The sequence below is a fragment of the Sceloporus undulatus genome, chromosome 1 (genome assembly GCF_019175285.1).
Source record: "Sceloporus undulatus isolate JIND9_A2432 ecotype Alabama chromosome 1, SceUnd_v1.1, whole genome shotgun sequence".
Lineage (NCBI taxonomy): Eukaryota > Metazoa > Chordata > Lepidosauria > Squamata > Phrynosomatidae > Sceloporus > Sceloporus undulatus.
This window is the reverse complement of record NC_056522.1, coordinates 206,130,869-206,158,612: the sequence shown is the minus strand read 5'-3', so window position 1 is coordinate 206,158,612 and position 27,744 is coordinate 206,130,869. Positions and strand designations below refer to the sequence as shown.

Sequence of the window (27,744 nt, the reverse complement as noted above, 5' to 3'; positions counted from 1 at the left end):
CATCACCATTCTTTTGGTGGTTCTGTTTGTTTCCTCTCCTTTGCATCTGCTACTTTTACCTGTCTGTTCTCTCCCTGCCACTGTTCCTTTTCTCTGCAAGAAACCTATGAGACCTTCTGCTTTGGGTTAGGGTCTCATGGGAGGATGCTCTGTCACTTTGCTGCACTACAGAAGTGCCAGTGTCCAGGAAGTTGACAGTGCTGCTGCAATCATCACCAGTGACTGGCTAAGTGGGCAAATAAAAGAGGGGGGGGGGAGAGAGAGAGAGAGAGAGAGAGAGAGAGAGAGAGAGAGGTTTACCCATGACTGATGTCATTTTTTTTATTTGCATCTCCCAGTATGAGGAATATTAAAATGAAGATACACCTCAATTGTGTTCTGACCCTTTCTTGCTCTGCCCCACTTGGACAAATGAATGCCCAATATCAAAACTGACTCCCAAGAGAAGCTACCCTACTGTGGCCCAAAACAGACAGGGAGATGGGAGCAGCTTCTGACCACTCCAGGGACTTGACTTTAGATGACACACTAGAAGCTACACTGGGGTTGCACTGGGGCCACCTAAGGCAGCCCAAAACCAGCCCCAAAAGAAGTGGATATTTTCAGCTCCTTTCCATTGTCCATTTGGGACCGTGGCAGCAGGTGCCCTTGGGACCATTGCGTGTGATTGCTGCAGTCCTGGGGTGATTGGGTCAGGAGCGGCCCCTGGCCACTCCTGCCTGCCTGTCTGTTTTGCCCCAATGTACCCTAGGCAGAATGCTCAGAAGGATTCCAGAATCCAGCTGTGAAGAATATGTTGCCTGCTACACTGACTCTTATTGCTGTGTGCCTGTATCTATTGATGTGTCTCTAGTTGCAAAGATCAGGAAGATGGAATGAGCCCTTCCAGTCCTCAGGGTCATAAAGAATGTTACATTACACAATTCACAATATTATAACTATTATTTTTCAAAAGCAGGGTATGTATATGAGTGGTTGTAGTAACTTGCTGTAAGAAAGTTTGCATTACTGGATCACAATTACGACAAGCTATCGGAGGATGATTTAAGGTGACAGTTCTGTCAGTAAGCAAGAGCCTCATCAATTTCAATATACAGCAAGTTGCAAGGAAAAGAAAAGACAAAAGACATCTTATTCAAAATAAAAGAACTTCAGAGCCAAGAATTTGCAATTGGTCAGAGGGTTGGATGGCTTAGTCAAGATCTTCTTCAACTGTTCTAAAGAAAATAATCAGTCTGACAGGTTTTTTTTTAATGAAGTCAAAGTAGGTCATGTTTTTTGGGTTCAACTGGTTGAAAGTTTGACCATTTCTGAAAATAGCACCATTTCAAAAGGGAAACAAACCCCTGCTCTTATGGAATTAGTTTATGCTGAATGACTTTTAATATACAGTCAGCTCTGTATTGGTGGGCTAGTCTTCTGCGGATTGGATCATCCGCAAATCACCCTGCCTCATTATTGTCAATGGTGGTGCGTGCATGCGGCACACACCACGCAAACACAGGTAACTACTGACAATAATGGACCTGAGATCACACTTTTTTTAGTATCTGAGGGGGGCGAACAGAGCCCCCTGCAAAATGGAGGACCAGCTGGACACACTGTTTGCACAGGCAGCATAAATTCTCACTTGCACATCAGCTAGATATAATCATGGATCCAGCAATATAATCAGTAGGAGTCATATCTCACATATCATCTCATATCTGCTTGAGATGGTGAAGACCTTATTAATGCTTCCGCATCAAATGATTATGGAAAGGAATCGAGTCAATGCACCCTGCTTCACAAACAAGTAGAAAGTATTTGAAAGTACAGTGCGCCTTTTTTTTTATGTGGGGGATCCGTTCCAGCCCCCCCCGTGTAAAAAAACCCACATATGCTTGAGCCTCATTGAAAATAATGGGGCTCGTGCATGTGGCGGCGGGGCGCACGCGCCCCATTAATCTAAATGAGATGCACCGCCCCTTGCCCCCTTTGCGGCTTTCAGCATATGCTGAAAGTCGCGTACAGTGGTACCCCAAGATACGAAATGACTGCGTTACGAAATTTCCGGGATACGAAAAAATTAAATAGGAAAAAACTGTTCCGGGTTACGTTTTTTTTTTCCGGCTTACGGAAAAATTTTTGGTGCTTTTCGGCGCTTTTTCGCACGAAATCGCGGCTTTCTAGCGCTAGCGGCTATGGCTTTTTTGGGTTGCGAAAACTTTCGGGTTACGAACGGTGCCGTGGAACGAATTAAATTCGTAACCCGGGGTACCACTGTATAGTGTGTCCATGTATGATGCGGGTGCACTGTATTCTAGGCAATGGACTACATTAAAAGACAATTGACAGGGTGTATATTCCCCCCTCCCAGAGAGCTATGGTTATGATGAACTGAAATGCCCAATGTTTGTTTTTCTCTTTTTACACCCCAAGGAGTTAAAAGTCAATACTATTTCTGTTAGCATTTACACATCACCAACAACCAATTATGCTCTACAGAATAACACAAAGGGTAGGGGAGAAGATTTCTACCCTCAAGGACCTTACACAGTTAATTTTATTTTATTTTGACATTATAAAGAATCTAATAGAGAAGATGAGTAAAGGATGCAAAAGCAGAGTTAGAGGTAAAAGGAGAGGAAGATTTAAAATAAACATTTGACCAGATTTTGAACTACCTGTTAAGTTAAAAAAAAAAAACTTTAAAATGCTACCAGAAATAGGCCACAAAACCATAAATAAGCCAAACCTTGACTATTTTAGGAAGTCCCATAAATAAAATTAGAAAATAGTTAATTCTAATATCATCCCTAGTGTCTTCATAAATATTCTAATAATCTAGAAATAAAATATTAATTATCAACCTTAAAGCCAAAGTGTATGTTCCAGGTTGCCGCTGGCTTTCACGAATAAGATAACTTCCCTCTGCTACGCTCAATAATTGATCTGCTTCTTCTCTTGATATCATCCCATGAAACCTGAAAAACAAAGACAATCTTTATCAGCATAAATGAAAAGAGTTGTTTCAAAAGAAATATATACCAGAAAAAAAAACCCTCAGCCTTTTCATTTTTAAAATGAAAAAGCATCCTTTATTTTCCAAGAGTGCATAACAAACTAAGTCAGTTTTGAATAGAATTATGCTAATTTTTCTACTTAGCATGTGGCTGGCTTGACTATTTTCAGATGGTAGGGCTTTGTTGAGTGTGGGTATACATGTACAAGCATCCCTCTGTATCCATGGATTCTTTATCCATCAATTCAAGCATCCATTGAAAATATTTTTTTAAACAATTCCAAAAAGCAAACATTAATGTAGCCATTTTATATAAGGGATATTGTTTTATTATGCCATTGTATTTAATGGGGCTTGATAATCCACAGATTTTGGTATCCATGAGGGGGGCTTCGAATCAAACCCCACTGGACATCAAGGGCCCACTGTACACATAATCCATACACATCCTATAGAACAAGTATTTTTTTTTTACAAGAAGCAGTTACTAATTTGATTTAGAAAGGGGTGCCCATGTTATCTTATATAACTATTCATCCAACACTAAGACTTATCTTTCCCAACAATGTGTTCAAACAGTAGTCAATCAGATAACTATAGGAAGCCAGCTGGCAAGACAAGAGGACAAGCTGTACCTTCTCTTTTGTTCTCCAGCAACTGATAGAGGCATAGCACCTTATATACTTGAGGAAACATGTAAGAATCATGACTATAATCCTGTTGTAAAGCCACCCAAGTGGGCTGCCATGATACAATATAAGTATGCACTATGTAAAGAAGTACAGTACTTCATTTTATCTGTCCCAAATTTCCCACCTTTTAGTATTAGTAGATGACCCTGTATTCCTATATTACATAAGTGTGTATATGTTTATATGTAAACATAATTTACATATATCTGTCCCAAGAGCATCCACAATTCCTTCCCTTTACAACCTATAATCATTTTCGCTTTCTGTCCATGAACAAATTAAAGTATCTTTGATCAATAAAATTAAAGTCACAAAAAAGCAACAAACCAGAGCCCCTATTTTTTAAAAAAATAAATAATAATAATAATATGTATGCCCCTTTCTATATGATAGAAAGAGAAAATGCTATATTTTTCAAGAAATCCACATTCCCCCAGGATATAGGATGTAAACTATAAGACGTGGTACAAGTGAAAAATGACTGGTGGCTAGGATTGTACTATTCTACTTTTTCCAACTTGGGCATTTAATTTACATATATTGCAGATTATTCTAATTATGCAAATTACTCTAATTTGCATTCTAAATGTGAAAATCAGGCACATTAAACTTTTTACAGTTAAAACTGACCAGAGAGCACTAATAAAATTAATATTTAAAATGAGAGATCTCTGCTTTATCATGGAATTTACTATATGACAGTGAGCCACCACTACTTCTCAACGAACCTATTTCATAAGATTGCTGAGAGAATTAAAAGGTAGAGGAAAGCCATGTGAAGTAGACATTTGCATTCATAGTGCAGAAAAGAATAACAGCAACAATATTAACATTTTTCCCATGCACAGATGAATGTATAAATGGGCTCTAAGATGGAGTTGGCATTTTTCCATATTTCAAAGAATGGATCTTTAAATTCCTTAATCTGGCATTGTTATCCATTATAACTAGTTTCAAATATGTGCGCCCTTTAGAAACATGGAAGGTCACTAATGCAAACTGGCACACTTAGGCCAGATACAGACGGGCAGAATGGAGTGCTGAGATCATGCCCCTTTCTGCCCCAGATTGTTGCCGTGGCAACCGCACGGACACGGCAACAATCCACTCTAAAAAGGACCTGCGAAATGCAGCTCCTTTTTGTGCTGCTGCCAAGGTGCCATTAGCGCCCTGGAGTGGCACTGTGCCGTCGCTCATGCACTGAAGCGTTTAAAGGTGGTGCACAAGGCACATCATTAGTGCGTGTGCCATTTAAACATGCATGCCAAAATGGCACCTGGAGAGCGTGGCGCGTATAGACGCTCCGTGCTCCCCAGCCCTAATTTTGGCCTCAGACCACTGCAAATCAGGCCCAATACAGACGGGCAGAAAAGAGTGCCAAGTCATTGTCCCTTTCTGCTGCGGATCGTTTTCATAGCAACTGCACAGACGCAGCAACAATCCGCTCTAAAAAGGACCTGAGAAATTCAACTCCTTTATGTGCTGCTGCCAAGGCGCCATTAGCACCCTATACTGGCACTGCGCCATTGGTCCTGCGCTGTGCTGTTTAGAGGCGGCGCACTGGTGATGTCATTGGTGAGCGTACCATCTAAACACGCGTGCACGCCATTTAAATGCGTGCACACACCAAAATAGCACCGGGAGAGTGTAGAGCGTGCAGACGCTCCGTGCTCCCCAGCCCTAGTTTTGGTCCCAGGTTGCCGCAAAGCGGTGGTCTGTACCAGGTCTCAGCCAATAAGTAACAAATCAATTTAATATTAATATATGTAATCAAATACCAAATGGTCAATAATAAAACTATGGATTCCAAAAGAACAAATGCCATATTCAGAGATGGCAAAGAGAACAATCCTGCTCTAAATTTATACAGTACATTAAATAAAAGTGTCCAAAGATTTCTTTTTACCATTGCAAAATACATAAATGAAATATTTTCTTACGACCCGCTTGCTTGCATTAACAAAGGATTGTGCTGATCCCTGAGCAACTAAGCTTCTCTTTAACACTGTTTAACCAATGTCACTAGATTAAGAGAGTGCAAGAACAAATTAGCTATAAATTTCTCTATCCATACTCATAGGGACAAACATGAGCACTCTACTTTCATTTTCTCTTTTGTTTTGTTTTCCTTTAAAAAAAAAATGCTTGCATTTTATTTTATTCAGATGAAAGCATGAAAATGTGTGAAGTAAAGCAATTTGTTTCAAGATCAAAAACGGGTAACCTGTCATCAGAAATGCACAGGAATTTGACTTGACTGCTGAGGATGTGCACGTCAACATTTCTTTCTGTGACCTACTCATCACTGAATAAGAATGCATGTGTTGAAGCCACAAGTGAATTATGAAATAGTCTTATCTCTGTTATTGTCTCTGAATGCTGTAAGTTAAATTAAGATATTTTATGAGTTCAGGGACAGAAAGAACAGTAGCCATTGGGCACTGTTTTGGTACTTTCACTCTACTTTAAAACATTATCTCATAGCTCAAGGTAATGGACTTACAGCAGTACATTACTTACTCTCTTCCATAGTATTTTGGTCTCTTCTCTACCTGTTGGGGGAAAAAAAAGAATGAGCTACATTTTACTTGGAACAATATAAGACTCATAAAATATTATTTTCATTTATTATTTAGTTTATCTTCAGATTAGCTGCATAGAAGTTGAGACCTCATGATTTCTCCAACCACTAGAATGTAACAAAACCTCAATTTCATCAGCTGTTGACATGGAAGAAATATTGCCACATTACTCTGTTTGAACTATAAAAACAAAAAGTCAAAGAAAGGCTTTTTATATAGCTTATCATCTCTAGATTGTTTTAACTGATAATGTAAGTGGGATACCACGACTTTATTCACAGATGTCTCAAATATATATTCATAGATACCTCATAAATTATTAAGACCTGCTTCACACCATATTTATTTTATGGAAATCACTTACATATGGGAAAACTTTGCAATTACTGCAAGTAAGCCACAACCTAAATCATGGCACATATTGTTTATATGCTTGTCTGAGACCACAATGAGTATGGCACTATGTGATCTAAGGATGATATGGCTGTATGAGCTATTTGGTCTTTTTCAAAGATGAAAACATTACTAAGATAACAACATCCTAAATGGATCTGATCAACTCCTATTGATAACAACATCCAATTTCTGAGTCCAACCGAATGATTCCAGAAAGCTTGCAAGCAGGTCAAAAGGGCCTTAACTTGTTTCTGCTGTTGGAAGGGGGAGCTTAGAAAATGTGTATGAGGTACATCTATCTCAGGGGTAGGCAATCTTTTTGAGCCAGGGGCTGGGTTGCTGTCCCTCAGACAACGAGGGGGGGCCGAAGCCAAAAAATAAATAATTAAATAAATTTTAAAAAATTAAATATATAAATAAACCAGGACAAATGTAGGACAAAATTTTCAAATGGAAGACACTTTTTTTTAAAAAAATGGAGGACACGTGAAAAAATTTGCTGATTTTTAAAAAAATGTTAATATAAATGCATGTTTCCGAGGCTTCTATAGACAATTGCCCCCCAAAGGCCCCGGCGGCAATCGGCGGCAGGACCGGGCTGGGGCCGGTCCCAAGGCCTTGCTGGGCCGCATTCGGCCCACGGGCCGCAGGTTGCCTACCCCTGATCTATCTGAAGGGTAAAGATAGTATGAAAAAATGTGTGTGCTTGTTTTCTCAAAAGTGCAACATGCCTTTCTTCTGCAACAGTAACACCCCATGCCCCTCTCTCCTCAAAACTGGTCACACTGCAATAACATATGAATATGAGAAACTACATAACATAGCACAGGGGTGGAGTACATAAGCCTGGCTTTCCCTCTGCCTTCTGCAGACCCGAGCTGCCAAGGCTTGCAATGACTCATCTGAAGGCTCTGTTGCCTAAGGCTGCATCTACACTGCAGAATTAAAGCAGTGAGCTTCAATTCTGGGATTTATAATTTTATGAGATATGTATCCTTCTCTGTGAGAGAACTCTGGTGCCACATCGAACTACAAACCCCAGGATTCCAAAGGATGAAGCCATGACAGTTAAAGCAGTATCAAACTGCATTAATTCTGCAGTGTGGCAGCAGCCTAACACTGTAAAGTGGCACTAACCTTCTTGCAAAGGTGTGCAAGCATATGCTGATATTTGGGCATGTGAGCTTAATGAGGGACTGGAGAAAATTTCTCTATGCAATGGCTTCTTTTTCTTTTTCACTAGTTCTTTTGCTGACAGTTTCAATTAAGCCACTCTTGGGGCAACTAGGCTTGAGCCAATGAATTTGTAAGATTCAGACCTGTCTCTTTATTTTCAACATGGTAATACAATCAGCCCTCCATATCCACTGAATTTTTATCTACCAATTCAAGCATCCATGGTTTGAATTTTTTTTAAAAACATATAAATTCCAAAAGGCAAACCTTGATTTTCCCATTATAGAAAAAGATCACCATCTTACTATGCTATTGTATATATTGGGACTTGAGCATCCATGGATTTTGGTATCTATGGGGGGTTCTGCACCTAAACTCCAGCAGATACCAAGAGTCTACTGTATTTACAAACTACTTCAAAAAGAGTTGGGTATATCGTGTCTAGGATCAGCAATCAGCAGGACCCACCATGGCTGCCAATGTAGTCCCTTACTTTTTATTCTTTGTTATTACCTGTCACTGTGAAAAGGAACACCAGCCAAATCAGTAAAGTCACCACAATATTTGCTATTCCCTGTGCCTGTGAGCCCTGCCACCCGTGTATACTGTGGTGGGAGTAGGGCTAGAGACACTGGAAATAATTCTCCCTTCAGCGTCTGGACTCAGAGAGTTCGGAGTGCTTGCTGCTGCACTTTCTGTACAGCTGCTCATGCCTATTGGTCCCCTTTATCCCCGATAAGATTTGTCTGTATTCGTGAAGGGACCGAAAGAGGTTCCCTAGCCCAGGTCCCCCTCCCCTCAAAAAACCCTGGTGCCACCACTAAAGGGGGTACATACTGGCCACTATTCAATGGGGTGCTTCTGAAAGCAGAAACAACCTACTCTCCCTCCTGACCCCTGCCATATATCCAAGAAACATATATGCTGACAACATGCCAAGGCAGATTTTTGATGCCAGGGTGGGCTATAGGAAGAAGGGTAAGAAAGGTATCACAAGTGCAGCATTGTGTTTAGCCCTCTAAAGAATGCTAAAGAAACAGTAACTGTGCTACAGGGGCAGAATGGGAGTCTGAAAGAGGCATGGTCATGCGTAGTCTGTTTTGATGCAAAAATCAGAGTGGAAGACAAATGCAACTACAAAACAGCTAAATGGTCTGGTGTCACCATTTATTATGTTTTACACTAAGCACTGTCTTGACACATCAGCCAGATTTAGCATGCATATAATATGCACAGGGCAATGTTCATAAACATAATCTCCTCTTCAGGAACCAGTTTAATAGGAAATACATTTGTCTGGGTCTTGACCATTTACAAAGGGTTTCTTAGGACAAGGTTGTTTGGAGATACCCAGGCTTCTTGGTAATTATTACTGCATTAGAATGAAGTCTTATTATGAAGCAAGGAGGGGAGCCATGCTAATTAATGCAATCATTTGGTTCACTTGATATCTTTTCATTTAAGATTATTTTAACTTTGTGGTGAGATGCCCAGCTGTGACAGCAAAGGACATTTATGTGTGTTTATGTCACACAAACAAACATGCAGCACAATAACCACAATGAGGCATATAGCTTTGGGGAAAAAGAGTCTCAAAAATGTTGATTACAATCAAGATGGATTAATTAAATCAGTGAGAGATAACCATGTTTGATTTTTAAAGATATACCATCTCTTCCCTACGAAGCTACCACAACTAGAGATAGCATGGCTCTTTCTCTGAGACTAGCTCTGCTTTGGTGTAATCTTAGTAGTGTAAAAACCAGTATACATTGATTGATAGTGAGGCATCTTAGAAACAGTCTGCTGTTGGAGTTATTTGAGATAAAGTCTATCCAAACCTATACAAGCATCACACAAAACAATATGCACTGTCTTGTCTGATTCCCCTGATCATAATTCAGCTCTTCTTTTCCAAATAACCCACTCAACACTGACAATAAGAAGGCCAAATAAACAGACATGATTGTTGTGAAGACTTACAAACAGCCAGTACACAAACCAAGACTGGCCTTCACCCCTTTCCAGGCTTCGCAAGGAATTAACTTCACCCCACCCCACCTCACTATTGTGGTACTGTCTCTTTTTGTTGATCCTTGGTATCATTGACAGAAACCAAGACAGAGATTATGTTCTACCTCCAACCCTGATAACCAACAGAGTTAAACCCCTTTAAATGATAAAACATGTATCCTCTTGTCCCTCTGCCCAACAAAGTAATCAGCCAGTTTGTGGCTGAAACAACAACAAGCTCCTCAGGGTTATAGTTCAGAATTAAGGCACGTTCCAGACGCACAAAAAGTATGTACTAGGTACGTACTAGGGTTAGGAAAGGGCATCCTTTCTGGACGCCCTAACCCTAGTACGTACAAAATGGCGGCACCCATTCTACATGGGTGCCGCCATTGGGACTCACGACTGCGTCGCCTCCAAACAGAGCGGCGCGGAAGTGACGTCCTGGCGCTGTGTGAGGGCACCTTCCGCGGCGCCGGAAGGAGCTCCAAAACGGAGCTCCTTCCAGGTTTGTGGCACTGGGCACAGCCTTTACACGGCTGCGCCAGCGTCACAAAAGAGAAAGGGGCCGAGCGGCCCCTTTCTCTTCATCCCCATCGCTGTTGGGGTGTCCTTGGGGCATGAAGCCCCAAGGACACCCCTTTCCAGGCCGCGGGGAAGCGGCCTTTTGCCGCTTCCCCGCAACCTGGAAAGCAGCGGATTGGGGCCTCAGAGGCTGCTGCTGTGGCAGCTGAGGCCCCGATCCGGCGGGGAAAGGGGCAGGAACAGACCGCCCCAAAAGGGCAGTCTGTAAACCGCCAAAGAATCCCTTTTAAAATGCTGAGAGCCAGTATGGCATAGTAGTTTGTGTTGGACAGAGAAGACTCTATGATCCTAGAGATCAGGGTTCAATTCCCAGCTCATCTGTGAAACCCACTGGGTGACCTTGGACCAAGTCACATGCTGTCAATATCAGGGTAAGGCAATGGCAAACCTCTTCTGAACAAATCTGGCCAAGACAAAAACCACAATAGATTCTCCTTTAGGGTAACTGTAAGTCAGAAATGACTTGAAGGCACATAACAACAATTTAAAATGACTGGTCCATTAATTGGGGCACCATTCTGTTAAACCTTGTGGGGATTGTATCATTTGCATTTCAAATTATTATTCAGGTTTTGACCATGTGAGTTACACTGTGCTGAATATGTTATTTAACACTTCAACAGGAACGGGGAGTAATCCCCCCATTACACATCAGGGATAAGCTCCAAAATTTCTTCATTTAAAATCTAAAAAATTTTTAAAAAGTGGGAGCTTATCCCTAATGCACATTAACAGATTTAATTATCCCTGCTATGCTAGAAGGTTTTACTTTCTGTTACTTCCAATCTGTTTTCACATCTTAACAGCTCAATTACTTTGAGAGGATAGTACTGGCTGCCCCGACATCTCATTTCCCTTTACTGAAGCCCTCAGAGAAACTCAACCTAAAGGCCAGCCAAAAGATTTTTTAAAAAACCAAGCAAAGTGGTCAAGTACATTAACAATTGAAGATCACTAAACATCTTACTGCTGTATAATTTTACAGTATGACTTGAGTACTCAGATTTGTGCAAACAGTTATAAGATGCATGTATGTTTCCCACACTCCAAAACACATATAGCAAACAAATTTGCTGCTTAGTGTGGAGTAACACTAATTTCTAACACAAGTCTGTGGTGTGGTTTGGTTGTTGGATTGGTATTTGGAAAATTAGGGTTTTAGTACCCACAGAGCCACAAAACTGAGAGGCCCACTGCTCTTGCTCAACCCAACCACCTCACAGGATTGTTTGGAGAACAGAATGAGGAAAGAGAGAACCATGCCACCTTGAACTCATTGGAGGAAAAGAATGATAAATAAATAAAACCTACTTTGATCAGAATGTTTATCCACATTTCAGTGCAAGAGAAGCTGAATGATGATTTGAGCCAAACACATTAGGGAACCCACCCCAAGAAACTATCATTTCAATGAGAATATTCCATTTTACAGCTCTAAAACAAGGGTCAGTGCTTGTAATCTCCATATTTTCAATCCAAATTAAAAATCTATGTTGGTTACAATTAAATTCTGTTTGAAAATGACTTTCTTCACTTTTGTCAAACTGTAGTTTAAAGAGCCAGCAACATGTAGTGATTTGTGTGTTGGACTATGACTCTGTAGTTTGTTGTTGTTGTTAACTGCCCTCAAGTCAATCTCAACCCATGAGAACCCTGTGGATGAGACATCTCCAAGACTCCTGGTCCTCCACTACCCTGCTGAGTTCCTGTACACTTATATCTGTGACCTTCTTAATAGAGTCCATCCATCTAGTATGTAGCCTTCCTCTCTTTCTACTTTCTTCCACCTTTCCTAGTGAGTCGTGCCTTCTCATGATGTGTCTGAAGTATGGCAGCCTAAGTTTTGTCATCTTGGCTTCCAGAGAGATTTCTGGCTTGATCTGCTCTAGGACCCATTTGTTTGTGTTTTCAGCTGTCCACGGAGTCCTCAGCACTCTTCTCCTGTATCACATCTCAAATGAACTGATTTTTTTCTTGTCTTCTTTCTTAACTGTCCAGCTCTCACATCCATACATGGTAATAGTGAATATAATGGCTTGTATGATTCTAATTTTTATGCTTAGCTGTATTTATTTGCATTTTAGTCTCTTTTCTATTTCTTTCATAGCCACCCTCCCCATTCTTAATCTTCTTTTGATTTCCTGGCTGCAGTCCCCATTTCTATCAATGTTTGATCCCAGATATGAAAACTCTTTTATTATTTCTATTTCTTCATTGTCTAGGTTGAATTTGTGAAGATTCTCAATAGCCATTAATTTGGGGGCTTTTGCACTTTCTTCCTTGATCTTCCTTACTAGTTGTTCCAGGTCTTTGAGGTTTTCTGCTAGTATTATGGTGTCATCTGCATATCACAGAATGTTGTTGTTCCTTCCTCCTGTTTTCACTCCTCCTTCTTCTATGTCCAAGCCTGCTTTTCTTACAATATGTTCTGCATATAAGTTGAACAGGTAGGGTGATAAGTTGCAGCCTTGTCTGACCTCTTTGCCAAGTGGGAACCATTCTGTTTCTCCGTGTTCTGTTCTGACACTAGCCTCTTGTCCTGAGTACAGGTTCCTCAACAGGACTATCAGATGTGTTGGCACTCCAATGTCTTTAAGTGGGTTCCATAGCCTTTCATGATTGATGAAGTCAAAGGCTTTGCTGTAGTCTATAAAGTACACACTGATTTTCTTTTGGAATTCCCTCATGTACTCCATTAGCCATCGTATGTTTGCAATGTGGTCCCTAGTGCTTCTTCCTTTCCTGAACCCCACTTGGACCACTGGGATTTCACTCCTTGTATGGTTGGAGTCTATGTTGCAGACTTTTGAGCATAATTTTTGTTGCATGGGAGATAAGTGCTATGGTCCTATAGTTGCTTCAGTCTTTTGTGTCTCCTTTTTTGTGAAGGATATATATTGATCGTTTCCAATCTGTTGGCTATCATTTTGTTTTCCATATCTGCTGACATATGTTAGTAAGCGCTGCAGTTGGCTCTGTGAGTGTGAATTACAACAGATGATTGGGGTATTGTCTGTTCCTGGTGATTTGTTTTTCACCATTTTCTTTATTGTAGCTTCCACCTCACTTTTTAGAATTTGGGGTTCATTTTCATATGGTTCTTCGTTCCACATGTCATTCATTTTATCATCTCTTTTATATAACTCTTCTGCGAATTGCATCCAACATCTTTTTATTCCTTCTTAGTCTTGAATTATGCTAATTTTATTGTCATAGAGAGTCCTGGTCCTTGGTTTGAAATTTCCTTTGATTTCCCGGATCATGTGAAACAGATTTCTTGTTCTTCCCATTTTGTTGTTATCTTTAATTTCACTGCATTGGTCAATGTAGCAATTTTCTTTATCTTTCCGCACAAGCTGTTGTACTGTTGCAGGCATAATTCTTAGTTTGTTACTATCTCCCTTTTGTTTGGCTTCTCTTTTTTCCCTTTATTACTTGTAGTGTTTTGTCTGTCATCCATGGTTTCTTATCTCTCTTTTTGTCTATTGAGTGTCTGTCTGCATTCTTCTTTTATATGTCTCTGGCTTCGGACCATAGTTCTACTGGTTCACCATTTATTATGCTTAGTAGTGCAAATCTGTTCCTTATATTGTCACTAAATTCTGATAAGATATTGTTATATCATGTTTTGGTATGATGACTGGTTTTGTTTTCTTCTTGAGTATTACTCTTATTTTTCATAAGAGTAGTTCGTGATCTGAGCCACAGTCGGCGTCTGGTCTAGTGATTGGGCGGCATATAAATAAATCCTATTATTATTATTATTAGTCTTGGACACAAGTATAGAACTTCACCATCTTTTACTTCTGATTATATAATCTATTAGTTTTTTGTGTTGACCATCTGTTGATATCCATGTGTATAGCCTTCTTTCTGGTTGAATGAAAAATGTGTTTGCAATGAATAGGTTGTTAACATCACAAAAATCTATCACATGCTCACCTGCTTCATTTCTTTTGCCTAAACCAAATCTGCCTACTGTTTTTGATTCTTCTTTGCTTCCAACCTTTGAATTCCAGTGACTCTGGAGACCAGGGTACAAATTCCCTCTTGGTCATGGAAACCCTCTGGGTAACCTTGAGCCAATCACACAGTCTCAGCCTCAGAGAAAGACTATGGTAAACCTCCCATGTACAAATTTTAACCAAGAAGATACTGCTTAGGGTTGCCGTAAGTTGTGAATGATTTAAAGCAGACGACAACAACAAATATTAAGAAGATATACAAATGACAAAGAGAATAAAAATCATTTTAAAGTAAAACATTTCTATATCCAGCATTTGTATGTACAAAGCAAATGGCCTCTTGACTAAATTTGCTTTGCTAAGCTTCTCAGACCCTTTCAGGCCCTCCCAGGCTAATACATACATAAATCCAATTTCTGAATAAGCATGAATGTAATTGCTTTCCTGATCTAAGACCCTAATTCCTATGGAATTCCAAATAAACAAGAGATAAAATGAGACTGCTGGTGTTTTGGGGTTTGTGTGTGTGTGTGGGGGAGGCTTTTCCAATCTGAATTGAGACACATATAACTTATGCCATCTGAATATAACGTATGCCATCTTCTTTTGTTCAGACAGCCAGCAGTGTCAGGGCACTCAGCTAGACACAGGACACCAGGGCACCAAGATGCCTATACTGCAATTATAATCAAATCCTATATGTCTGAAAACTTAACTGACTCTCTGTAGTTTTCAGTAAAGTAGGAGTGTGCAAGCTATTTTCCAAACCCCATGTTTAGATCAGGAATGCAATTATAGCCCACAACAGCCCCCACAAGACAAAACTGGAATTGAATGGAAGGCCACTTCTGTTTCATTAACCCTTTTCCCTTACATATTTGCAGCCGACAAGAACAATTCACATGAAAGGTAGTACCTTCTTTTATGACAAAATCACCAATTCTCTCCAAAAGTGGGAAAGGGTGTTGTTTTTTTAACCAAAACAAGCGAACAGTGGGCTCAGGAGTGTTCTGGGATTCCAGGAGCTTAGAAAGTGAACTGGAAGGCTACACATGATCCCTGGGCCTCCCACATGTACTATGAAGGAATGATGGAAGTTAAAACAGCTTGTAAGTAGTCTCTTGCCTGCATAAAACTTTGTCCAGGCAACAAGACATTGGCATTTTGTTTATTCTGGATTGTGTTCAGTCAATGAAAGATCACCCAACTACAGTTTGGGGCTTTCTCCTTGGACCTGTCTATACTGGCCAGAATACTCAGAGCTGTTTCCAGAATATTCTGGCTCTAGAGATGCCCCAGATTCCCTCCATTACCTTTGCACTCTGTGGTGACGTCAAGCAGGTACACACATGTCCTGCTGTACTGCCACCACTGTGAGTTCTTCCCTCTGTGGTCAGAAACGAGGTACCCAGCATGGTCACCTTGTTGTGACCACAGAGGGAGCAACTCACACCAGCGACAGTACAGCAGGATGTGTGTACAAACAGCTGCCAAGCATCACTATCGAGTTCTCCAAATGTTCCTGCAAAATTCAAAGCAAAAAGTAAGCTTTTAAATACCAGTTTAGGCAAGGGATTTTAATGAAGTTTTAGATCCTTTGTTAGACAGAAGTACACTGTGACATATGGCACCCCTAAGGTGAAACTATCACGGGATTTTCTTGGCATGATTTGTTCAGGAGGGGTTGCCTTTGTCTTCCTCTGAAGCTGAGAGAGTAGGACGTGCATGCCACTGCCATCAATACAAGTGAATCACCTAGACAAGGAAAACAGGCATAACATGCTGGACTTTTATTTGTTGTTGTTGTTTTTACAATTTTATTTTTAAATAATTATACAAAGTAAAATTACATTGTAAGGCTCTTAGATACACATCTTGATAGTATTACAGCCATAAAGAATATGGAGATAAAAAAGGAGAAATCATAAATTTCAATAAAAGCAGACCAAATGGCTGAATAAAAATCCAATATGAATTTCATTTTTTAAAAAATCACTTCCAAAGATCTTTATAATACTGTATTATATATTACAATCTGTTTGTTTGCTTCACATGCCTCTTTAAGACATGTTTCCTTCACAACAGGAAAAACCGCGCAAGAGGACATTTTGCAGAGAAGGCAAAAGCCTCCTAGGAAGGTGAGCTCACACAGGACTTAGGGCCAAGAAAGACGTATGTACTAATGATGATGAAAGAGACTGGAAGACAGCAGAAGTCTTTGGAAGGCCAGTGACATTCATAGGACAAGTGGTAGATTGGCAAAGGAAGGGAAGCAGAGCCTGCATTCATATGCTAGTTTGAACTAAGCCAACTTTTTGGCTTCAGCTGTATAGTCCATGAAAACAGTGAACATATAGAAAATGGTATCTATTCTGCTCTTGCCTTATTAAAGTGCTCCAGTGTATATAAACAGTAAACATACTTGCCCTCTTTTTTGCAGCACTTTCAGGCTCTTTCTCTCTTACTGCCAAACAGTGAAAGGCACTCCAACCTTGAGTTTGAGGTTTAGTGGTATTTATTACAACTTATTCCTTAAAGACCATGATTTGTTTGGACAGAACACAATATAGCTGGCAAGATAGCTATGTTTTTTTCAAATTGTTTGCCACTGAAAGGAAAATGGGGGAAAAATCCTTTAACAGGTTGAAACAGGCAGACTGATCTGGCATGCTAGCACTTCTGTAGCAGTATGTCAATAGGGCACTGCATGTGTTACCTGTCTAGGGAACATGTGCATGCACAGTCCTGGTCAGATTGCCAGTGGCAGTGCAAAGTCACTTGTGAGAAAGAAAAGCCCAGAACAGAATATTGGTGTCACTGCTTATAATTTTAGACTTCAAACTAGAACATTCCAGGCTAGGCAGAACTGGGGAACATGCGCAGTGTTCCTGCTGGATTATTACTCCCATCATTCCTTTATCAAATGTCATGATAGCTGGATTGATGGGAGTTGCAGTCCTACCGCTCCTGGAAGGTGACACACAGAGTTTCTGACAAGATGGAAACCTGAATGTAATACTCATTGCTGTACTGTATATTGTTTCATCTCCAGATCCTGAGATACATATGTGAAGGCTCATATATATGTTTATGAATGTGAGAGTCCATGCATAACCTTTAATAGATCAGCATAATTATGGGTTATTATTCTGATAAGGACAGGTTGCTTACGTGTAATGGTATTTCTTAGAGTGGTCATCTGTGAATTTATACAAATGGGTTATTCTGTGCCTGCACAGCTAGCTTCAGAACCTTCTTGGAGATATTAGAGGCGTTTTGGCGGTAGCCCCTTCCACTCTCCAACTGCCTTATTATCTGGTTTCCCACGTAAACCCTCAGTTCCATGGACGCTGAGTAGCAGCAGCCCAGGACCGAAGGAGAGGCAGGCAGGGCACAACTGTGTGGGGAGGGTGGGAGAGATTTGTATGAATTTGCAGATGACCACTCAAAGAAATACCATTACAGGTAAGCAACCTGTCCTGCTTCTTCTGCGAATCACACAAATGGGTTAGACTAGCAAACTTTGGTTTGTGGAGGTGGGAAAGGCACTAGAAAGGCATATTGACCCCAAATAGAATCACCAGTTGGGAAACACGTCGCTGACATGACGAGTTGTGTAGAAAATCAAATACTAAGACATAGTGGAAACAGTCCCCAATGCAGGTGAAACATGCCCATTGGCAGAAAAACAGGCTGTCAACTAACCGTATGATGCACAGACTGTAGATAAACCTTGATGGTCCATAATAAATCGCAGGTGTAAACTAAGGTCAGGGGAGAAATCCAGACCTAGATAGCACAGTTTTGTTGGCAATGGAGATTATGCCAAAGCTACCAAATAGGTGGGTGGCGTGGAACAGAAGGAAGCTCACTACTGTAAGCAGTTAGGGGAAGACAACAAACAAGAAGGTCTGGTATACAGACATTGTCTAATCCAAAGGGTGGATTGAATCCAACATGAAGGGCAAAGGGCTCACAGCAATGCGAGGCTGCATTGGCCGGGACATAGCTTACATAGCCCTCAAATTTGCGTGTGTCTTTCAAAGGAAAAAGGACAGTGACCTGATAAAGCCTCTCAAAGGTAAAGCCATCCAGTTGGTTTGACCCTGTAGAGCTGGATACTGGTGAGAACCAAAGTCAAGGCAGCCAACAGTAACTCCTCCTCAGGAGTTAGGGACGCAAGCAAGGCAAATAGCCCTGAGACAGGCTGTCTGCAGCAAAAGAGTGTCTCTATCCTTAAGTGAGGAAACAAGGCCAGTGGCCATGTTATAAGTTTTCCTCAGAGATAAGAGGTGAAAAGTGTGCCAGTGAAGCAGGTGCCATTTAAAAAAATTTGTTTGGTAGTACAAAGGGACTTTGCCAAGCGTGCCAATAAGGCAGGCATCATTTTAAAAACTTTTCTTCAAGAGTAAAGGGTTTGTTTTTGTTTTGTTTTTAAAAAGTGGGATTCTGCCAAGCACACCAATTGAGGGGATCAAAACAATTTCTCAGAAAGGGAGAGGGTCTTGCCAATGCGAAGGTTAAGCAAATTTACCTCAGAATTTAAATCACGTTTAAGTAGACAATTTTCTTTTTTAAAAAATCGCAGTGCAGGCTGCCATTAAAACAGCTGCAACTCAGAGGTTAAATTCACATTTAAGTATGCGACTCCCTAAGAAATCGCAGTGTAAGTTGTCATTAAAGCAACTTTACCTCAGAATTTAAATTCTTATTTAAATATACGATTCTCTAAGATATTGTACTGTTTTGCTTTAAAATATGAACACGATGTTAAAAAATTACCACCAAAACGCAAATTGATCCTGTCAAATCGGGTTTTTTGTAAAGTCTGACAGGAAAACAAATCTCTGAAGAGTTCCTAGATGCTGCTAGTGTGGCAGACAAAAGGAACTGAGGGTTTAGGCAGGAAAGCGGCTAATAAGGCAGTTGGAGAGTGGAAGGGCTACCGCCAAAACGCCTCTAATATCTCCAAGAAGGCTCCAAAGCTAGCTGTGCAGGCACAGAATGATAACCCATTTGTGTGATTCCCAGAGACCACGAAAAAGAAATACAAATATCTGTTACACTATTATTAAAATCTCAGCCTCAGTGCTACAGGAAGGAAAGAGGACTAACATTATCCAAGAGAGAGCTCTTGTTAGAATATTTATTAATAGGATGAAAAGCAAAACTGCTTATTTTTCCTGAATGCTTTCTTATCTTAATGAATAGCAATCAATATTAGCTAGATAAATACCAAAATGCCTGCCAAAATCAATATTCTCGTGAACCAGTATTTTCTTTTAAAACACAGACTACTTCACACCCATTAGAGCTGTATTTTTCATCCTAGAGGCTTAAAGCACATTTGGAAGAACTGCATCTGGCAAGTGAAAGAGAACTGCACAAAGAAACCCTGATTTAATTCAATAAATTAATCCTGTTTGTGATCTAAGCAGTATAAGCTATTAAGACTATGACAGAACTATGCTCCCATGTATTTAAGGCTATGTCAAAATGACAAACACATTTGGAAGATTAATTTCCTCTTTCCTTGGATACATGATGAAAGTGTTGCAATACATTTCAAAACTTTAATCATTTTCAGTGTCTATTTAGCATGAATGGAGTTTTGTATCTGTATTGTAACTAGTCAAATCTCACTCTGTAGCACATTAAAAATGGAAATTGATGTTATTCCATGATCCAGCAGTGGGCTGTAGAATAGATAAAACTGTTCACTTAAAAACAAAAAAATTACTAACATGATGATTTCAGCTATTGGATTTTTTTATATGTTTAATTTTTATACAGTTGGATGAGAGAGAAACCCTATCATGATAACATTCTCCTTTTAATTCCCACACCATCAAAGAGATTAGACAGCACTGATCATCTGCTCTGTTGCAGGGATGGGGTTTCTTCCAAAAGACACTGCTTAGCTCTAGAGATTTCTAAACAGCTCTGTGCTGGTGGGGGGCAACCTACATCATGTGAATCACCAAGACCATAAAGAAGAACAATTAATAGCATAAAAAGGACAAAGGGGTGGGGATGGAATTTAGCAGCATCTTTTAGACTAAATGATTTATATAAACATAGGCTTTTGTGATATTAATCCACTTCCTCAGATATACTCACAATACAGTGATAGTACAACCTGTGCATTTAGTGTCACTTTTCAGAGCATCTGAGGAAGTAGGCTGATAGTCATGAAAGCTCATGATAAAATATAAATCATTAAAGATGCTGCTAGATTCCTCCTCCTCCTCCTCCTCTGTTTTTATGCTGCTACAGACTAACATGACTGTTTCTTTGAATCTAGTAGTAGTAGGTTCATCCACTAGTAATTTTTAGGAAAACACAGACATGACTGCTATCATGATCCCAGCAGACTGGAGAAGGGCAGCAATGGATTCAAGCTACAGAGAAAAAAATATTCCATCTAAACATTAGGAAGAGCTTCCTGACCGTAAGAGCTGTTTGACAGTGGAACATGCTATTTTGGAGTGTAGTGGAATCTCCTTCTTTGAAGGTTTTTAAACTGAGGCTGGGTGGCAATCTATCAGGTAGGGAGTTGGACTGGATTATAACTCTATGATTCTACAATACTTTTCATGTAATATCTAATTTGTCCACTGGATAAAGCTGCAATAAAGGCCGTGAGGGTAATTTAACATATATCTTTCATTAATAATGAAAAGATTTGAGTTAAGTACAGGTGGCCTATGTATCCATGGATTCCAAGCCCATAGATTCTACTATTGACAGCTTGACAATATTTTTTAAGAAATTCCAAAAGGCAAACCTTGATTTTGTCATTTTATATAAGGGACATCATTTTATTATGCCAATGTATATAATGGAACTTGAATATCCATGGGAGGGCCCACTGAAATGTCTTTTTTCACTTTCAAGATGTGTTTACAAGATGGCACATGAAAAGCAGTATTTTATTCTCATTGGGAAGATTAGTGTTTAACCTTGAGATGCCAGAGTATCCTGGTACTCACCTGCCCATAGATTTTCCTCATAGCATTCTACTTACATCTGAATGCAAGAAACCACATGGATAAATGAAGCAAATTCATTGTTTCACATGCCATTATTAACCTTCCCTTGAGAAGGTGGCAAGTGTAACTCTGAGCCTGTATATTCCCACTAATTTATGTTTAATTAGAATTTGCTGCTGTTGTGTGCCTTCAAGCAATTTCTGACTTATGGTGATTCTAAGGCTAACCTATCACCTTTTGTTCAGAGGAGGTTTACAGTGGTCTTCTTGAGAGGCTGAGAGAATGTGGTGTACCCAAAGTCAGCAGTAGGTTTCCATGTCTTAGTCCAACACTCAAACTAATACGCCATTCTGGATCTAGCATCCACAAATGCACCAAGGCACATGGAGAACAGGGTAGCACTACCATAAACACACTGTTTAATATTTTAACAAGAAACTGGAAACACATTTTTAAATGATAAAGCTTCCTCACACTGTAGAAGAGAACCTATAGCCCAAGCATCTAACTACAAAGGGTCCAATGGATGTATCACCCCTCCCAGAAAATGGAGAAATTTGTATAGGTATGTATGCACATGTATATGGACATGTTTGTTACCTTCCAGTTGAGAAGGCAGGAAGCATGTGAAGGGGAATCTCACTGTTTATTTTATAATCATTTTTATTAAATTTAAACACAACCACAAACTAATTTGATACATACAGGTTAAGTCTCCCTTATCCCAAATGCTTGGGACCAGAAGTGTTTGGGATTTCAGATTTTTTTCGGATTTTGGAATATTTCCATATACATAGTGAGATATCTTGTAGATGGGAGCCAAGCCTAAACATGAAATTCATTTATGTTTCAAATACACTTTATATATGTAGCCTGAAGGCAATTCTACACAACATTTTTAATAATTATGTGCATGAAACAACATTTGTGCACACTGAACCATCAGAAAACAAAGGTTTCGCTATGATAGCCACCTATGTAGACAATTCTGGATTTTGGAGTATTTGGGATTTCAGAGTTCCAGGTAAGTGATACTTAACCTATATATCTATAACAAATATAAACAAACAACAATTAAAAAAACAAACTTAACTAAACAGCTAAACAAAAACAAACATACACTACTGACTTGATATATACAACTATTACTATACTTTCTTATACCGTGCACCCGCGTCATATGCGGACACGCTTTAAGCGGCTTTCAGCATACGCTGAAAGCTGTGTGGGGAGGAAGGGGCAGTGCATCCCATAGGGATAAACGGTGTGTGTGCCCATGGCGTGCACGCACTGCCACGTGCACAAGCCCCATTCATTTAAATGGGGCTTGAGCATAGGCGTTATTTCTTTCACGTGGGGGAGTCCGAAACGGATCCCATGCGTAAACAAAGGGTGCACTGTATATGAAACTACAGTGGGTCCTTGCCTTATGTGCGGGGATCCCCCTGCGTAAGGCAAGTTCCGCGTATGCTCAAGCCCCATTCAAAATAATGGGGCTTGTGCATGTGCAGTGGGCAAATGCACTATTTCCTTTATGTCGCGTGGCTTTCAACGTAAGCTGAATGCCGCGTATGGGGCATCCACATATGACATGGGCGCACTGTATATTTATGTCTCTACACAAACCCTTTTTTATCTTACAAAACCCAAAACTGACTCATATCCCCAATGAGACTGCAAGTATGTGTTAAACAATCCCCCTTTCTTAAAATTAATCAAAGATTTCTCTTTAATCAATGTTGTTAGTTTATCCCTTTCAGCCATCTTCATCAGCCAATCTTCTTGTGTTGGGGTATCCATGTCCTTCCATCTCTGAACTAATATTATTCTTGCTGCTGTGATTACATATTGTAAAATATTCTCATATTTTTTGAGAATCCCACTGTTCTGAGACTGGAGATAAACAGCATTTTCATATTCAACATTCCCAGTAGGAAAGTGGAAAGAGTTGCGGGGAAGAGGTGAAATTCTGTCTTGATCTATGACCAGAGATAGCAATATCATTGTAGAAAGGGGCACAGAATTCCAGAGGAGGAAACTCGGGCCACTTTCAGTCTTTGCTGGGGTAAGGGTGATTCAGAAGTGCCCTTCCAATACCAGTATCTCCCACCCCAAGACAGCTTATCTGGATAGCAACAGCAAACTCCTTTAGAACTAAACAGTCACCATTTTCATTTCCTACTATGTTTCCAACACAGTGTCAGACATCATGCAAAATGAAGATGGTAGGTAAGGGAGAGGAGATCAAAGGCTGGACATGTAACAATCAGTTCTGCTGGAACACTCAGAGTTAGAAGGACTACAAAGTAAACTAAAGAACAATATACAATAGTCAATCAAGCCTTCAATATTGTTTTCTTAGTTTTCATGGTACCCACCTCAGATGTGCAGGTAATCCTTCTAGGATGGGGAGCTTCTTGTTGCAACTGATATACTAGGAGAAGGGAAAGGTGAATCAGTTTTCATTTTAATGCTTGCCACATATCTGAATGTAAAGCAAGCATCTGTATATTAGCTTTTAATTTTATGTTTGAAGTAGTTCCTGAAATAGTGATCTCTTCACACTAAGGATCAGTGATCATCATTATCTCATCTGTATGACACTTTTTCAGAAAAAAACGTATGTCCAGAGATGATTTGCAATATATAACGAAATTACAATAAAATGTATTGCAAAATATAAACAATTATATAAAAGAAGGAGGTACACAGCACCACAATTATCAGTATGACTTGGTGGTGGTGATAGTGGAGATTTAATGCATTATTTAGCATTTAGACACTGCTTTGATAAGAGGTGCAGATACTGGAATATAACTCCCATAATTTTTAACTTTATATGTTTTAAATTTTATATTTGTATTTTTTATATTTTTTACAATTTTAATTGTATGATTTTAATTGTTGTTTTAATGTGCTTTATATATGTTGTTAGCCACCTTGGGTCCCACTTTGGGAGAAAGGTGGGATGAAAATAAATAAATAAATAAATAAAATCTGCAGATATTGGAATATAACTCCCATCATGGCCTTTCAGATATTGGAATATAACTCCCATCAGCATTAGCAGTTTAGCCAATGTCTATCAACATCGGAAGGCCAGACATTCCCCATCCCTGACTTGGGTTATGGTCAGATCACCTTAAAATACATTACACGCCCACAAATCACTACAAATTCACAAGTGTAGTGAAAGTAATCAATAACATACAGATTTTTTTTTTAAAGATGGCGTCTTCCCAACAATAGTTCATAATAAAGTCTGAGAACCCTTAATGCTACGGGCTGTTGTGGCTTGTACGCTAAACAGTAGACAAACAATGCAAAAGCTCACTGCTTTGCAAAAGCATTATTTTTCAGAGATTTATTATTCTTATTTTGCATCCAGAGGCAACACACATGCATTTCTTTATGACAAGTGCTGGATGTATGACTGTTGTGATTAATGATGTTTAATATAAGTGACACAATGCGTGCCAATTTTATCCTTTAATCATCAGCTTGAAGACAAAAGACTGCTTCAAGTCACTTTCTGTGTTAATGGTTTTATATTAAGTAACTGGCTTGGCATATGATGAGCGACTGATATAATAAGTTATGACTTGCAAGCAGCACTGTGGGACACTTAAGAGGCTCTGAAGCAGACAAAGGTTCTGACAATAGTGATTATGGGATAGCAGCTGTGGGGAACAGATCCTTAAAGGCACCACATTTCTTTCAAGGCTTCAGAGAGGGAAAGAAAAAATCCTAGGCGCAAATAAAATCAAAGGAAGGTTGGCACTGGATTGACTTCAATACAGAACTAACTTAAATCACAGTAGAACAGTGTAATGAAACACTGATAATAATAGTTAAGTCCCATGGCTGAGCTACTTGGCAGCAGGAATGGCAGCCTGAGAATAAAAATAAACAAACAAAAGATACACCACTCCAACGTTCATTTCTTTTTTTCTTAATCCCCAACCAAAAATGTGTGTGTGTGTGTGTGTGTGTGTGTGTGTGTATCTTCTGATCAATACCTATACATTTTGCTTTTTGAGAACATGGTACTTTTATTGTCTCAGCGCCGGCTTTTAAAAGAGAACACAAGCTAATAAGGTGCACAAATTAGAGTTCCAAATATCAATAACTAGGCTCTTGTAAGCCTAGAAACACAAACGAGTTTGTTCAGGGTCTTTTAAGGTTTTCAGTTTTGTTTTGTTTATTTACTGATGCACATCCATGCTTATAGGTAGATTCAGAATGAGGAGCAAGCAGTTTTCTGAAGATCTCTCATTTTCTAAATTGGATTAGTCATTCTCTAATAAAGGGCTTTTTTGTTTTCTATGAGAGAGATGATGGAAAGTGGACTAGCATGTCCTTCAGGCATGCCACAGCAGCTAAAATCAATTCTCATATTGGGCTTGAAGTGCCATGAGTTTTATATTCAGTGCTTAATAAGACTAAAAGTACATAAACCCAAGTATATGCAACTGCCTGCTTCAGTTTTTTTTTTTAACTTCCTTGCTTCAATTGGTTTTAGTAGGAAAAAACTGGGCAGTCAAAATCTCTTCAACATCAATAAATTCTGTTAGTATATTAATGTTCTGAGCATCTAGCCTAGCAATTCACGTGACGTCAGAGAGCACAAAGTACAATCAGTCATACTGACAGCAAGCAGGATATGTGTGGACTTCAAGACTTAACTGGATGAATTTGAAAATACTAAGAATACCCATTTGGGAAATAGAGAAAGGAGGTGGGCATTAACAATAAAAATTCTACACAAATACTCACAGTAAGATTTCCAAACTGGTGGCCTGTACTCATCAGTATCTGAAACAACAACAAAAATTGATGATGCTGCAAAAGAACTGTAGAAAATACTTAAGGACAAAAGTGTTAATAAAATTTAACAGAAATAGAGACAAAATCTAGGAAAAATATATAGTTTCTATTAACCTTTTCATTTTCAAGCTGATTATCTGAAACCAGAGCTTGAAACATCATCCTCATTGTCAAGTCATTTATAACCAAATTTTTCCTTTATAACCAACCTTTTCCCCAAAACTGGGACACAAGACAGCTTACAAAAGATGAAATAAACACTGTAGTTTGCTCTGTCAAATGAACTCTATTTAAGGAGGGTTTTTAACAAGTAAAACAAGTAGGCTATAAGAGGTAAAAAAAATTGCAACAGAACCTTGAAGGTTAATGTTTTCTTATTCAACTCTGGGTTGATTCAAATTAATAAAACATAAAAGAAACAGAATGTTTGAAAACTGTACAAAAAGAACTAATAACAGGATTTCAAAACACTTAAAGATCTTCTGTTCATAAGTTTAAGAGAATTTGTTAAGGCTCTGAACTAGTTCTACCATACTCTCAAGGGACATCATTTACAGATGCTAGCAGCTATTGCTGTGCCCAGGGACTCATCTTCAAGGTCATTCCAAAATCATCTGCCCAGTCACAGACAATCAGCAATTCTTACTTCTGCATAGATGGGATTCTATTTGGATTCTTAAACCATTAATCACCACCTCGCAGCTATTGTTTATTTCATTTTAATTCACGGTTATCATGTGTTTATACTGCAGCAACTAATTAACTTTATGCATGTTTTGTTGATGTCTGTCTCCCAAGTACATTTATATACAAGTATGCTGGTAAAGGAGGATGGTTCAGCCTTGGTCAAAACTGCTTTCTCTAGAAATGTAAGTAAAAATGCTCCTAAAATTTCATCAGTTGTGAAGGCTGATTCACGCAATATACTTCCCTTGAAGACTCTTAGTGTGAACATCATGTGTGTATACATTATCATTTCTTCTGCTTTTTCTTTTGGCACTTTTGCTCTCAGCCAAATATTAAAATGATAGTCTGGTCACATCTGGGCTGGCCCTACCATAAGGAAGAATGAAGAAACTGCTTCAGGCAGCAAATGCTGAGTGGTGGTGACAGAGTGGGCATTCTTTCTGAGGTCTCTGGATAGTTCCCTTTGTCGGAGGAGAGAAACGTGTGGGCCAAACAGCCTACCCTGCACCCTTTAAACTAATCTAGTACCCTCTGGTGCCGTGGAGGACATTATCCTGTCACCAATGTTGAAGTAAAATTCAACTGCCAGTCCAGTTGCCTATGTATGAAATGATATAGGCAGGGAAAGCTTGTCCTCTAGCAGAAACATCTTGAGTAGATTCTGAGTTACAGGTCCCATTTTACACACACATAGTTCATCATTATTTGCCTTCAGCATTAAATGGTAGCATGCATGTGTAGAATCAGCTATCACCTATCAAACGTCACAGTTTTCATTTGCTGCCAACTAAGTCACAAAGTTTTATAGAGATAGTTCACACTAAG

At 39.4% G+C, this 27,744-nt stretch overlaps 1 protein-coding gene across 1 annotated transcript in view; it reads right to left on the bottom strand.

The window, feature by feature from the left end:
* The window catches only part of CHN1 (chimerin 1), a 131,656-nt gene that overhangs the window by 74,031 nt on the left and 29,881 nt on the right, over positions 1-27,744 (bottom strand). The window contains exons 2-5 of the mRNA XM_042458383.1: positions 26,182-26,220; positions 23,784-23,839; positions 6,217-6,248; positions 2,853-2,966 (exon numbers count right to left, since the gene is read on the bottom strand). Coding sequence (XP_042314317.1) covers positions 2,853-2,966; positions 6,217-6,248; positions 23,784-23,839; positions 26,182-26,220 — 241 coding nt within the window. The remainder of the gene's footprint in view (positions 1-2,852; positions 2,967-6,216; positions 6,249-23,783; positions 23,840-26,181; positions 26,221-27,744) is intronic.